This window comes from Oncorhynchus keta, chromosome 18 (genome assembly GCF_023373465.1).
Source record: "Oncorhynchus keta strain PuntledgeMale-10-30-2019 chromosome 18, Oket_V2, whole genome shotgun sequence".
Taxonomy (NCBI): domain Eukaryota; kingdom Metazoa; phylum Chordata; class Actinopteri; order Salmoniformes; family Salmonidae; genus Oncorhynchus; species Oncorhynchus keta.
In genome coordinates this window covers 39981460-39994646 of record NC_068438.1, presented here as the reverse complement: position 1 = coordinate 39994646, position 13187 = coordinate 39981460, and the positions used below count along the sequence as shown (strand labels likewise).

General features: G+C 43.6%; 1 protein-coding gene across 1 annotated transcript in view; it reads right to left on the bottom strand.

Annotated features, from left to right (window-relative positions):
• Positions 1-1319, bottom strand: part of LOC127908784 (START domain-containing protein 10-like) — a 30553-nt gene extending 29234 nt beyond the window's left edge. Inside the window, exon 1 of the mRNA XM_052468151.1 lies at positions 456-1319. Within this exon, the coding sequence (XP_052324111.1) occupies positions 456-620 (165 nt within the window). The 5' untranslated portion in view covers positions 621-1319. The remainder of the gene's footprint in view (positions 1-455) is intronic.
• Between the last annotated feature and the right edge of the window lie 11868 nt (positions 1320-13187).

Sequence of the window (13187 nt, the reverse complement as noted above, 5' to 3'; positions counted from 1 at the left end):
AGACACACCGAGACACACACACACACACACACACACACACACACACACACCTGTTTGAGTTCACAGTAGCCTGCTCCTCGAGTGTGATGTCAGAGATGAATAAACACGTATATAGTCCACACACATCCTGTTTGACCTTCTGTTTCCCTCTCCCCCTCCTCCCTTCATCAAACAACTCTATGTGAACACCTGTTTGCCGGCTATCCTGCCACAGACCCGGATACACACACGCTGGCACCTACAACACACACCTGACCTCGGCCCTGATCTAATTCTGTCCTTTCTTCCTGTAAATAACACTTCCTTGCCCTCCTTTGAGTAATATTACGCAAGGGTTTGAATTTAGGCAATTTTATACTTCCTACTATGGGACTGTGTGACCAAGGTAGCCGGTATGGTTCCCTCTGCTTTACACACATTATATTCAGCTGTTTACCGGCCTACCCTGTTCTCACCTTAATCTTGTGGAGTGACTTCTCCTCGTCTCCTCCTATAGTCTGGGTCCACACCGTCATGCCAGTTTTGTTGTAGGTCAGACTCCAGCCCTCCTCGCTCCCGCACTCCTCCTTGAAGTTGCTGAATGCCCGGTCGTCCGGGATCAACACAGACTCCGCCGACATGATCTGTTAGCGAGGAGCGCGAGCTCGCTCTTCTGCAGGTCACCGGGAAGAACAACGACGAGACCGAGCCGAGGTAGGGGAACTCCCGGTGGCGAAGAGACCCAATCCCGAGGCAAACTGGGACGAACGGGCGCCGATGAAGAGTGACTGGGCTAAACGACGCACTCCTCTATCCTCTGAGTGAATTATTCATCTAATTTAATTTATCGCCGAGCAAGCAACCCGCTAAACCGAGTCTTGTTATTATGGGTGTTAGACTGGGGAGCTGCGCTGGATCACCGAAAGCGTACAAAAACACCGGTATAAAAATAACATATATTTCATAGAAACTATAGTCACGAGTGAAAGCTTTCCGGCTTTTATCTTATAACACTATTGACCCTCTGGCGTGAATCAATTGCAGTTCAATATGGTCCGCAGCAGCTATTTCAGGGAGCCATATGTTTCTGCTGTCTCACGGCGACACCGCTGGAAATGAAAGGCTGACAAGTCCGAGGGTTATGATCAATCGTTTCCCGTTTACATTTCAGTTCCCCTGCGTCGCTGTGTGCTCCCCTATGGTCCCTCGACGTCGTTGATGGTGCAGTGTGGAGAAAAGGGTACAGCGTTGGTGACACACAGAGAAGCGATAAAAGATTGACAATCGAAGTGAAACCGCCCACTCGGCTACGTGCACACACATCCTTCTATAAGGGACCAGAAATCAGCTGCGCGCCTGGTCCTATAAACTGGCGGGTGCTCTCCTCGCTTCCTCCATCCCTTTTTCCCGTTGTTGTTTATTTTCGAACTATTTGTCTGTCTATTTCAACAACAGGACCATTACTGCGGGAGATGGCTTTGGGAAAATGCCTTTAGGAAGTGACGTTTCTAGGATTTGAAGACAATTGGAGGCTTAGCCCAAAGCTGGTAGGTGGTCTGGGGGCATTCTCCCCTGGGGTAAAAAATGAATTTCAGCAGCTAAATGCATTTGGTGCACTTTGAGAGATTAGAATAGTGAGAGACCGACCGCCGACCACGTGTAACCACTCCAGCCCAGGACCTCCACATCAGGCTCCTTCACTTGTGTGGTCGTCTAAGTCCAGCCACCCAGACAGCTGATGAAACTGTCAGAAACCATCTCAGGGAAGGTCATCTGCGTGCTCGTCGTGCTCACCAGGGTCTCGACCTGACTGAAGTTTGGCGTCATAACCGACTTCAGTGGGCAAATGCTCACCTTCTTTGGCCACTTCACAGATGAATCCTGGTTTCAACTGTACCGGGCAGATGGCAGACACTGTGAGGCCCATGGTGGCGGTGGGGTTATGGTATGGACAAGCATAAACTACGGACAACGAACACAATTGTATTTTATCAATAGCAATTTGAATGCACAGAGATGTTGTGACAAGATTCTGAGGCCCATTGTTGTGCCATTCACTTCATGTTTCAAAATCAGATGTTATTTGTCACATACACATGGTTAGCAGATGTTAATGGTCACATACACATGGTTAGCAGATGTTAATGGTCACATACACATGGTTAGCAGATGTTAATGGTCACATACACATGGTTAGCAGATGTTAATGGTCACATACACATGGTTAGCAGATGTTAATGGTCACATACACATGGTTAGCAGATGTTAATGGTCACATACACATGGTTAGCAGATGTTAATGGTCACATACACATGGTTAGCAGATGTTAATGGTCACATACACATGGTTAGCAGATGTTAATGGTCACATACACATGGTTAGCAGATGTTAATGGTCACATACACATGGTTAGCAGATGTTAATGGTCACATACACATGGTTAGCAGATGTTAATGGTCACATACACATGGTTAGCAGATGTCAATGGTCACATACACATGGTTAGCAGATGTTAATGGTCACATACACATGGTGAGCAGATGTTATTTGTCACATACACATGGTTAGCAGATGTTAATGGTCACATACACATGGTTAGCAGATGTTATTTGTCACATACACATGGTTAGCAGATGTTAATGGTCACATACACATGGTTAGCAGATGTCAATGGTCACATACACATGGTTAGCAGATGTTAATGGTCACATACACATGGTTAGCAGATGTTAATGGTCACATACACATGGTTAGCAGATGTCAATGGTCACATACACATGGTTAGCAGATGTTAATGGTCACATACACATGGTGAGCAGATGTTATTTGTCACATACACATGGTTAGCAGATGTTAATGGTCACATACACATGGTTAGCAGATGTTATTTGTCACATACACATAGTTAGCAGATGTTAATGGTCACATACACATGGTTAGCAGATGTTAATGGTCACATACACATGGTTAGCAGATGTTAATGGTCACATACACATGGTTAGCAGATGTTAATGGTCACATACACATGGTTAGCAGATGTTAATGGTCACATACACATGGTTAGCAGATGTTAATGGTCACATACACATGGTTAGCAGATGTTAATGGTCACATACACATGGTTAGCAGATGTCACATGGTCACATACACATGGTTAGCAGATGTTAATGGTCACATACACATGGTGAGATGTTAATGGTCAGATGGTTATTTAATGTCACATACACATGGTTAGCAGATGTTAATGGTCACATACACATGGTTAGCAGATGTTAATGGTCACATACACATGGTTAGCAGATGTTATTTGTCACATACACATGGTTAGCAGATGTTAATGGTCACATACACATGGTTAGCAGATGTTAATGGTCACATACACATGGTTAGCAGATGTTAATGGTCACATACACATGGTTAGCAGATGTTATTTGTCACATACACATGGTTAGCAGATGTTAATGGTCACATACACATGGTTAGCAGATGTTAATGGTCACATACACATGGTTAGCAGATGTCAATGGTCACATACACATGGTTAGCAGATGTTAATGGTCACATACACATGGTTAGCAGATGTTAACGGTCACATACACATGGTTAGCAGATGTTATTGGTCACATACACATGGTTAGCAGATGTTAATGGTCACATACACATGGTTAGCAGATGTTAATGGTCACATACACATGGTTAGCAGATGTTAATGGTCACATACACATGGTTAGCAGATGTTATTTGTCACATACACATGGTTAGCAGATGTTAATGGTCACATACACATGGTTAGCAGATGTTAATGGTCACATACACATGGTTAGCAGATGTTAATGGTCACATACACATGGTTAGCAGATGTTAATGGTCACATACACATGGTTAGCAGATGTTAATGGTCACATACACATGGTTAGCAGATGTTAATGGTCACATACACATGGTTAGCAGATGCTAATGCGAGTGTAGCGAAATGCTTGTGCTTCTAGTTTCGACAATTCAGTAATAACCAACGAGTAATCTAACTAACAATGACAAAACTACTGTCTTATACACAGTGTAAGGGGATAAAGAATATGTACATAAGGATATATGAATGAGTGATGGTACAGAACAGCATAGGCAAGATACAGTAGATGGTATCGAGTACAATATATACATATGAGATGAGTAATGTAGGGTATGTAAACAAAGTGGCATAGTTTAAAGTGGCTAGTGATACATGTATTACATAAAGATGCAGTAGATGATATAGAGTACAGTATATACATATACATATGAGATGAGTAATGTAGGGTATGTAAATATTATATTAAGTGGCATTGTTTAAAATGGCTAGTGATACATTTTTACACCAATTTCCATTATTAAAGTGGCTGGAGTTGAGTCAGTATGTTGGCAGCAGCCACTCAATGTTAGTAGTGGCTGTTTAACAGTCTGATGGCCTTGAGATAGAAACTGTTTTTCAGTCTCTCGGTCCCTTCTTTGAAGCACCTGTACGGACCTCGCCTTCTGGATGATAGCGGGGTGAACAGGCAGTGGCTCGGGTGGTTGTTGTCCTTGATCATCTTTATGGCCTTTCTGCGACATCGGGTGGTGTAGGTGTCCTGGAGGGCAGGTAGTTTGCCCCCGGTGATGCATTGTGCAGACCTCACTCCCCTCTAGAGAGCCTTACGGTTGTGGGCGGAGCAGTTGCCGTACCAGGCGGTGATACAGCTCGACAGGATGCTCTCGATTGTGCATCTGTAGAAGCTTGTGAGTGCTTTTGGTGACAAGCCGAATTTCTTCAGCCTCCTGAGATTGAAGAGGCGCTGCTGCGCCTTCTTCACAACACTGTCTGTGTGGGTGGACCAATTCAGTTTGTCCGTAATATGTACGCCGAGGAACTTAAAACTTACTACCCTCTCCACTACTGTCCCGTCGATGTGGATAGGGGGGTGCTCCCTCTGCTGTTTCCTGAAGTCCACTATCATCTCCTTTGTTTTGTTGACATTGAGTGTGAGGTTATTTTCCTGACACCACACTCCGAGGGCCCTCACCTCCTCGCTGTAGTCCGTCTCGTCGTTGTTGGTAATCAAGACTACTACTGTAGTGTCGTCCGCAAAGTTGATGATTGAGTTGGAGGCATGGCCACGCAGTCGTGGGTGAACAGGGAGTACAGGAGAGGGCTGAGAACGCACCCTTGTGGAGCCCCAGTGTTCAGGATCAGCGGGGTGGAGATGTTGTTACCTACCCTCACCACCCGGGGGTGGCCCGTCAGGAAGTCCAGTACCCAGTTGCACAGGGCGGGGTTTGGGTCGAGCTTGATGATGAGTTTGGAGGGTACTATGGTGTTAAATGCTGAGCTGTAGTCGATGAACAGCATTCTCACGTAGGTATTCCTCTTGTCCAGATGGCTTAGGGCAGTGTGCAGTGTGGTTGCGATTGCGTCGTCTGTGGACCTATTGGGGCGGTAAGCAAATTGGAGTGGGTCAAGGGTGTCAGGTAGGGTGGAGATGATATGGTCCTTGACTAGTCTCTCAAAGCACTTCATGATGACGGAAGTGAGTGCTACGGGGCGGTAGTCGTTTAGCTCAGTTACCTTAGCTTTCTTGGGAACAGGAGCAATGGTGGCCCTCATGAAGCATGTGGGAACAGCAGACTGGGATAATGATAATGCATGGCCCCATGTCGCAAGGATCTGTACACAATACCAGGAGGCTGAAAATGTTCAAATTCTTCCATAGGCTGCTTTACATCATTTGAGTCAATTGGAGGTGTACCTGTGGTTGTATTTCAAGGTCTGCCTTCAAACTCGGTGCCTCTTTGCTTGACATCATGGGAAAATAAAAATAAATCAGCCAAGACCTCAGACAAAAATGGTAGACCTCCACAAGTCTGGTTCATCCTTGGGAGCAATGTCCAAATGCCTGAAGGTACCATGTTCATCTGTACAAACAATAGTACGCAAGTAAAAACACCATGGGACCACGCAGCCATCGTAACGCTCAGGAAGGAGACGTGTTTTGTCTCCTAGAGAAAAGTGTGAAAAGTGCAAAACAATCCCAGAACAACAGCAAAGGAACTTGTGAATATGCTGGAGGAAACAGGTACAAAAGTATCTATATCCACAGTATTGGATGGCATCATGACGATGGAAAATTATGTGGCTATATTGAAGCAACATCTCAAGACATCAGTGGGGGGGTGCTCCCTTAAAGCTTGGTCGCAAATGGGTCTTCCAAATGGACGATGACCCCAAGCATACTTCCAAAGATGTGGAAAAATGGCTTAAGGACAACAAAGTGAAGGTATTGGAGTGGCTATCACAAAGCCCTGACCTCAATCCTGTAGAAAATGTGTGGGCAGAACTGAAAAGCGTGTGCGAGAAAGGAGGCCTACAAACCTGACTCTTGTGGAAGGATACCCAAAATGTTTGACCCAAGTTAAACAATGTAAAGGCAATGCTACCAAATACAAATTGAGTGTATGTAAACTTCTGACCCACTGGGAATGTGATGAAATAAAAAAAACTCCACTATTATTCTGACATTTCACATTCATAAAATAAAGTGGTGATCCTAACTGACCAAAGACAGAGAATAAACAGGGAATAAACTGGTCCTGAACATCTCTAAAACTAAGAGCATTGTATTTGGTACAATCATTCCCTAAATTCTAGACCTCAGCTGAATCTGGAAATGAATGGTGTGGCTGTGGAACAAGTTGAAGAGACTAAATTACTTGGCGGTACCTTAATTAAATTGTAAATGGTCATGGTCAAAACATATAGATTCAATGGTTGTAAAGATGGGGAGAGGTCTGTGCGTAATAAAGATATGCTCTGTTTTCTTGACACAATACTCCCAAAAGCACGTCCTGCAGGCTCTAGTTTAGTTTAGTCTTGTCTTGATTATTGTCCATTCACGTGGAGTGTTGCAAGGAATTCGAGCATTTACAAGCATTTCGCTACACCCGCAATAACATCAGCGTATGTGTGTATGTGACCAGTAATATTTGATTTGATTTAGATTTCGGAAGGACCTAGTTAAGCTGCAGCTGGCCCAGAACAGAGAAGCACGTCTTGCTCTTCTTTGTAATCAGAGGGCTGATATAAATACAGTCTCTCTTGGCTAGGAGTTGGGGAGAGACTGACTGCATCACTTCTTCTTTTTATAAGAAACATTCATGTGTTGAAAATCCCAAATTGTTTGCATAGTCAACTACACACAGCTCTGACACATACACTTATCCCACCAGACAGGCCACCAGGGGTCTTTTCACATTCCCCAAATCCAGAACAAATGCAAGAAACCGTACAGTATTATATAGAGCTATTATTGCTGTCACGCCCTGACCATAGAGCCCTCGGTTCTCTATGGTGTTTAGGTCAGAGCGTGACAAGGGGGGGGGGGGGACTGGGATTTGCAGGCAAGTGATGGGCAAGTGCCTTTAAGACTTTAATGTCAATCCCTGACAATATATAAATATATAAATATAAAATATATTTGGATGATACCCCACCTGTCTCTAATACTGTATGCCTGAATAAGTCCCTTATTCTGGTATCTGATAAATCAGGCCTGGGTGCAGTTTTAATGACTGTATATTTATTAGTCTGGGAACAGAACACAGTTCAATGTGGAGACGCAATAAAGCAATAGTGACACGTTTCCTCTTGGCTTTGAGCTATTGCTGTGGGGGCTCTGGGTCTGGATGAATGACACCGGTGCTTTTTCTGCGCAGGTGGAGAAAATATCTAAACTTTTTAAACTCTGAAAAAGGAAAACCATTTCCCTCTCTTGGAAAAGCCATGTTCTCTCATCTGGTAGTGACTCACTCAGGTATTTATCCAGAAGCAAACACAGAGCAAACTGTTAAAATGATTATTTTTCAAACATTGACCAGAACAGCCCCATAGTCTTCGTCAATACTTTCTCAAGGGACCAGCAAATGAACGTTACATTCTGCATATGATTTCTCCTTTGAGGATTAGGCTATTGGGCCGCCCTTACATTCAAATGGTATGTTTTTACTACAAAACAGCAGCTTCTTTGGAATTTTGGTTTCACAGCAATACTTTTTCTTTTTTTACTGTAAGGTGAGGTCATGTGGTCAAGTAGGTTTATAGAGTAGCTGTTCTGCAAAATACCAAAAGCAAAGAAAATATATTTTACAGGGTGATCAACTGTGAAGGGTCTTGTGATATGTAGCCAATATGAAAGCCGGCCTGTAAAGTTACATTTGAATGTGATATATGATCAAATGTGATCAAAATGTTGTCTCTAGGTTATAGATGTCTCCACTTTTCCTCCTTGCCTACAGTACAGAATAGCAAACATGTTGTTTTCCTATTGAATGTACATGGTACATTTCCTCTGCTTCCACATCGTGTGGAACTGGTGACCAGAACCAGCCTCTGTAGGGAATTGGACGGTGCATGTATTAGGCCTAGTGAGTGGTGTGTAGTGACTGCTGACTGCTGACTGCAGCAACACAACTCCTGTTTGTTACTTTATCCAGCCTCCGCAATGCCACACAATCTGGACGCCATCTGGTGGTGAATCATGGTCAAGGAGAAAGTTGTTTTGTTTGCTATAAAGTAGAATAACATTTTTTTTTTTAAATAATGTGGAAGTTGCTTTAGATGAACTTGTATGTGGAACATTTTAAGACTATGAATAAATCCTGAGTAAACCATCATAAGATGTGCTGGAGTAGCATTCTGTGATACCAGGAAGCAGAGCCAGTTAGTTTCTGTAGGAAAAAACTACTATTCCCATGATGCAGTTCATGTTCCATTGACATCCATGCTGCTGTTGTTTTTGTCCTGTCACTGCAGTCAACCATCACAGGGTAAATAACGGTCTGTAGGAGGAATAGCAGCAGTAGACTTCAATTAAAGGACTATTATCAGGCTCAACGTTTCATGGTTCACGTGTTTTCCCTCCATATTGTTGTCGGTTCCCGCCGCAGAACTTCATGCGAAGGTCGAGCAGCCTTTTCCCATGATGTGTTCCAGACAAGCACAAAGGACAAGTGAGGAAACACACCATCCTCGAGAAAGCGGACACCAACCGGAACCCCATTGTTTCCACCTCTCGTGTCTCCCGTAGAGGAATTCTGAGCAAGGAAGCAAAACCCCAGAGTACTACTACATGGTCCCCAGGTGGATCTCTGACCTCCAGGGTCGAAGGAGTTCCTGGGCTTCTCTGACCTCCAGGGTCGCAGGAGTTCCTGGGCTTCTCTGGCTTCCAGGGGGCGCACCAACAACCAGTACTGGGAGCAGAGCTGCAGAAGGACCGGGGGAGAGTGAGAGGCAGCCACCCCTATGGACTGGCTTCTGCTGTCACATTTACATTTACATTTAAGTCATTTAGCAGAAAGACGACTTACAAATTGGTGCATTCACCTTATGACATCCAGTGGAACAGCCACTTTACAATAGTGCATCTAAATCTTTTAAGGGGGCTGAGAAGGATTACTTTATCCTATCCTAGGTATTCCTTAAAGAGGTGGGGTTTCAGGTGTCTCCGGAAGGTTCCTCAGGAATTGACTCCGCTGTCCTGGCGTCGTGAGGGAGTTTGTTCCACCATTGGGGAGCCAGAGCAGCGAAAAGTTTTGACTGGGCTGAAGCGGAACTGTATTCCTCAGTGGTAGGGAGGCGAGCAGGCCAGAGGTGGATGAACGCAGTGCCCTTGTTTGGGTGTAGGGCCTGATCAGAGCCTGGAGGTACTGAGGTGCCGTTCCCCTCACAGCTGTTTTGGCAAGCACCATGGTCTTGTAGCGGATGCGACTTCAACTGGAAGCCAGTGGAGAGAGCGGAGGAGCGGGTTTTTGTGACGTGAGTTGTTTTTGGGAAGGTTGAACACCAGACAGGCTGCGGCGTTCTGGATGAGTTGTAGGGGTTTAATGGCACAGGCAAGGAGCCCAGCCAACAGCGAGTTGCAGTAATCCAGATGGGAGATGACAAGTGCCTGGATTAGGACCTGTTTTTCATTCCTGTGTGAGGCAGGGTCGTACTCTGTGGATGTTGTAGAGCATGAACCTTTAAGGAATGGGCCATCCGCCTTGATGTTAGTTGAGAAACAGGGTGTTGTCAGGATCACGCCATTTCTTAGCGCTCTGGGAGGAGGACACAATGGAGTTGTCAACCGTGATGGCGAGATCATGGAAAACTCAGTCCTTCCCCGGAAGGAATGAGCAAACTATAGTCTTGCCGAGGTTCAGCTTGAGGTGGTGATCCGTCATCCACACTGATATGTCTGCCAGACATGCAGAGATGCGATTGCAGCCGTGGCCGTTTGCCTCAAGAAAGACTCTGATATTAAAGGTGTGTGTGTGTGTGCGCTCTACCTGCTAAAGATACTAAAAGGATGTGTTTTTCCCTCCAGGCGATGCATTTCTGGAGGCTGCAAGGACCAACAACTCCCAATATGTGGCAAGATGCATTATAAACAAACACACACGCTCCTGAGTTCCTCAGGAAGTCTTGTTGGGCAGCTGTCTAGGCCCCTTTTTTCAATCTTTACTAACGACAGTGTGTAAAGCCAGTGTGTCTATGTCCAGTTGAAGTCGGAAGTTTATATACACCTTAGCCAAATTGTCCTGCCCCTGACATTAGAGAGCTTTTATGTCTCTTTTTTGGTTTGGTCAGGGTGTGATTTGAAAATGGGCATTCTGTGTTCCTTTTTCTATTTATTTGTTTTAAAAAATATGTTTCTCAATCAGGGACAGCTGTCTATCGTTGTCTCTGATTGGGAACCCGTCATACTTAGGAAGGAGACCTTTTCCCACGTGGTTTTTGTGGGTAGTTGTTTTCTGTTTTGTGTCTGCACTCTTTGTTATAGTGTTCAGTTTAAATAAAAAGCATGAACAGTTACCACGCTGCGCTTTGGTCCGATTATTCCTCATCCGACAGCAAGGAAGAAACCACTTACAAAATACATTTAAACTTGTTTTTCATAATTCCTGACATTTAATCCTGGTAAAAATCCCTGTCTCAGGTCAGATTGGATCCCCACTTTATTTTAAGAATGTGAAATCTCAGAATAATAGTAGAGAGAATGATTTATTTCAGCTTTCATTTCTTGCACCCATTCCAGTGGGTCAGAAGTTCAGCATACAGTTGAATTCGGGGATGTTTACATACACTTAGGTTGGTGTCATTAAAACTCGTTTTTCAATCACTCCACAAATGTCTTTTTGAACAAACTATAGTTTTGGCAATTCGGTTAGGACATCTACTTTGTGCATGACACAAGTCATTTTTCCAACAATTGTTTACAGACAGATTATTTCACTGTATCACAATTCCAGTGGGTCAGAAAATTACATACACTAAGTTGACTTTGCTTTTAAACAGCTTGGAAAATTCTAAAAAATGATGTCATGGCTTTAGATTATTCTGATAATTGACATAATTTGAATCAATTGGAGGTGTACCTGTGGATGTATTTCAAGGCCTACCTTCAAACTCAGTGCCTCTTTGCTTGACATCATATGAAAATCTAAAGAAATCAGCCAAGACATCAAAAAAATTGTAGACCTCCACAAGTCTTGTTGGAAGCAATTTGGGGCGGCAGGGTAGCCTAGTGGTTAGAGCGTTGGACTAGTAACCAGAAGGTTGCGAGTTCAAACCCCTGAGCTGACAAGGTACAAATCTGTCGTTCTGCCCCTGAACAGGCAGTTAACCCAGGCCGTCATTGAAAATAAGAATTTGTTCTTAACTGACCTAGTTAAATAAAGGTAAAAAAATAATGTAATTTTTTTTTTTAAATCCAAATGCCTGAAGGTACCAAGTCCATCTGTACAAGCAATAGTACGCAAGTATAAACACCATGGGACCACGCATCCGTCATACCGCTCAGGAAGGAGACACGTTCTGTCTCCTACAGATGATCGTACTTTGGTGCGAAAAGTGCAAATCAATCCCAGAACAGCAATGGACCTTGTGAAGATGCTGGAGAAAACAGGTACAAAAGTATCTATATCCACAGTAAAACAAATCCTGTATCGATATAACCTGAAAGGCCGCTCAGCAAGGAAGAAACCACTGCTACAAAACAGCCATAAAATAGCCAGACTACGGTTTTCAAATGCACATGGGGACAAAGTTCGTACTTTTGGAGAAAAGTCCTCTGGTCTGATGGAACAAAAATATAACTGTTTGGCCATAATGACCATCGTTATGTTTGGAGGAAAAAGGGGGAGGCTTGCAAGCTGAAGACCACCATTCCAACCGTGAAGCACAGTGGTGGCAGCATCATGTTGTGGGGATGCTTTGCTGCAGGAGAGACTGGTGCACTTCACAAAATAGATGGCATCATGAGGCGGGAAAATTGTGGATATATTGAAGCAACATCTCAAGACATCAGTCAGGAAGTTACATCTCGATAAACAGCTGTCTCTGATTGGGAACCAATTCAGGCCACCATAGACCTACATAACCTAGACATACTAAAACCCCATAGATATACTAAAACCCAAGACAGGACAAAAACACCAAGACAATACAAAAACTAAACCAACCACCCTTGTCAAACCCTGACCTAACCAAAAATAATAAAGGAAACAAAGATAACTAAGGTCATAACGAAGTGTATGTAAACTTCCGACTTCAAATGTATGCGGATGACTTAGCACTATACACATCAGCTACTACAGCGAGTGAAATGACTGCAACACTTTACAAAGACCTGTAGTTAGTTTCAGAATGGGTGGCAAGGAATAAGTTACACCTAAGTATTTCGAAAACTAAATGCATTATATTTTGGACAAATCATTTACTAAATCCTAAACCTCAACTAAATCTTGTAATAAATAATGTGTAAATTGAGCAAGTTGAGGAGACTAAACTGCTTTGAGTAACCCTGGATTGTAAACTGTCATGGTCAAAACATATTGATACAGCAGTAGCTAAGATGGGAGAAGTCTGTCCATAATAAAGCACTGCTCTACCTTCTTAACAGCACTGTCAACAGGACAGGTCCTAATTGACCTAAGACTACATTCTTAACAGCACTGTCAATGTCAGGACAGGTCCTACAGGCTCTAGTTTCTACCTTCTTAACAGCAAAACTATCAACAAGGCATTTGGTCCTACAGGCTCTAAGTTTCTACATTCTTAAATGTCAACAGGACAGGTCCTATCAGCTCTAGTTTCAACACTTCTTAACAAAGACTATCAACAAGGTGGTCCTAAGAAATAAGTTTCTACATTCTTAAC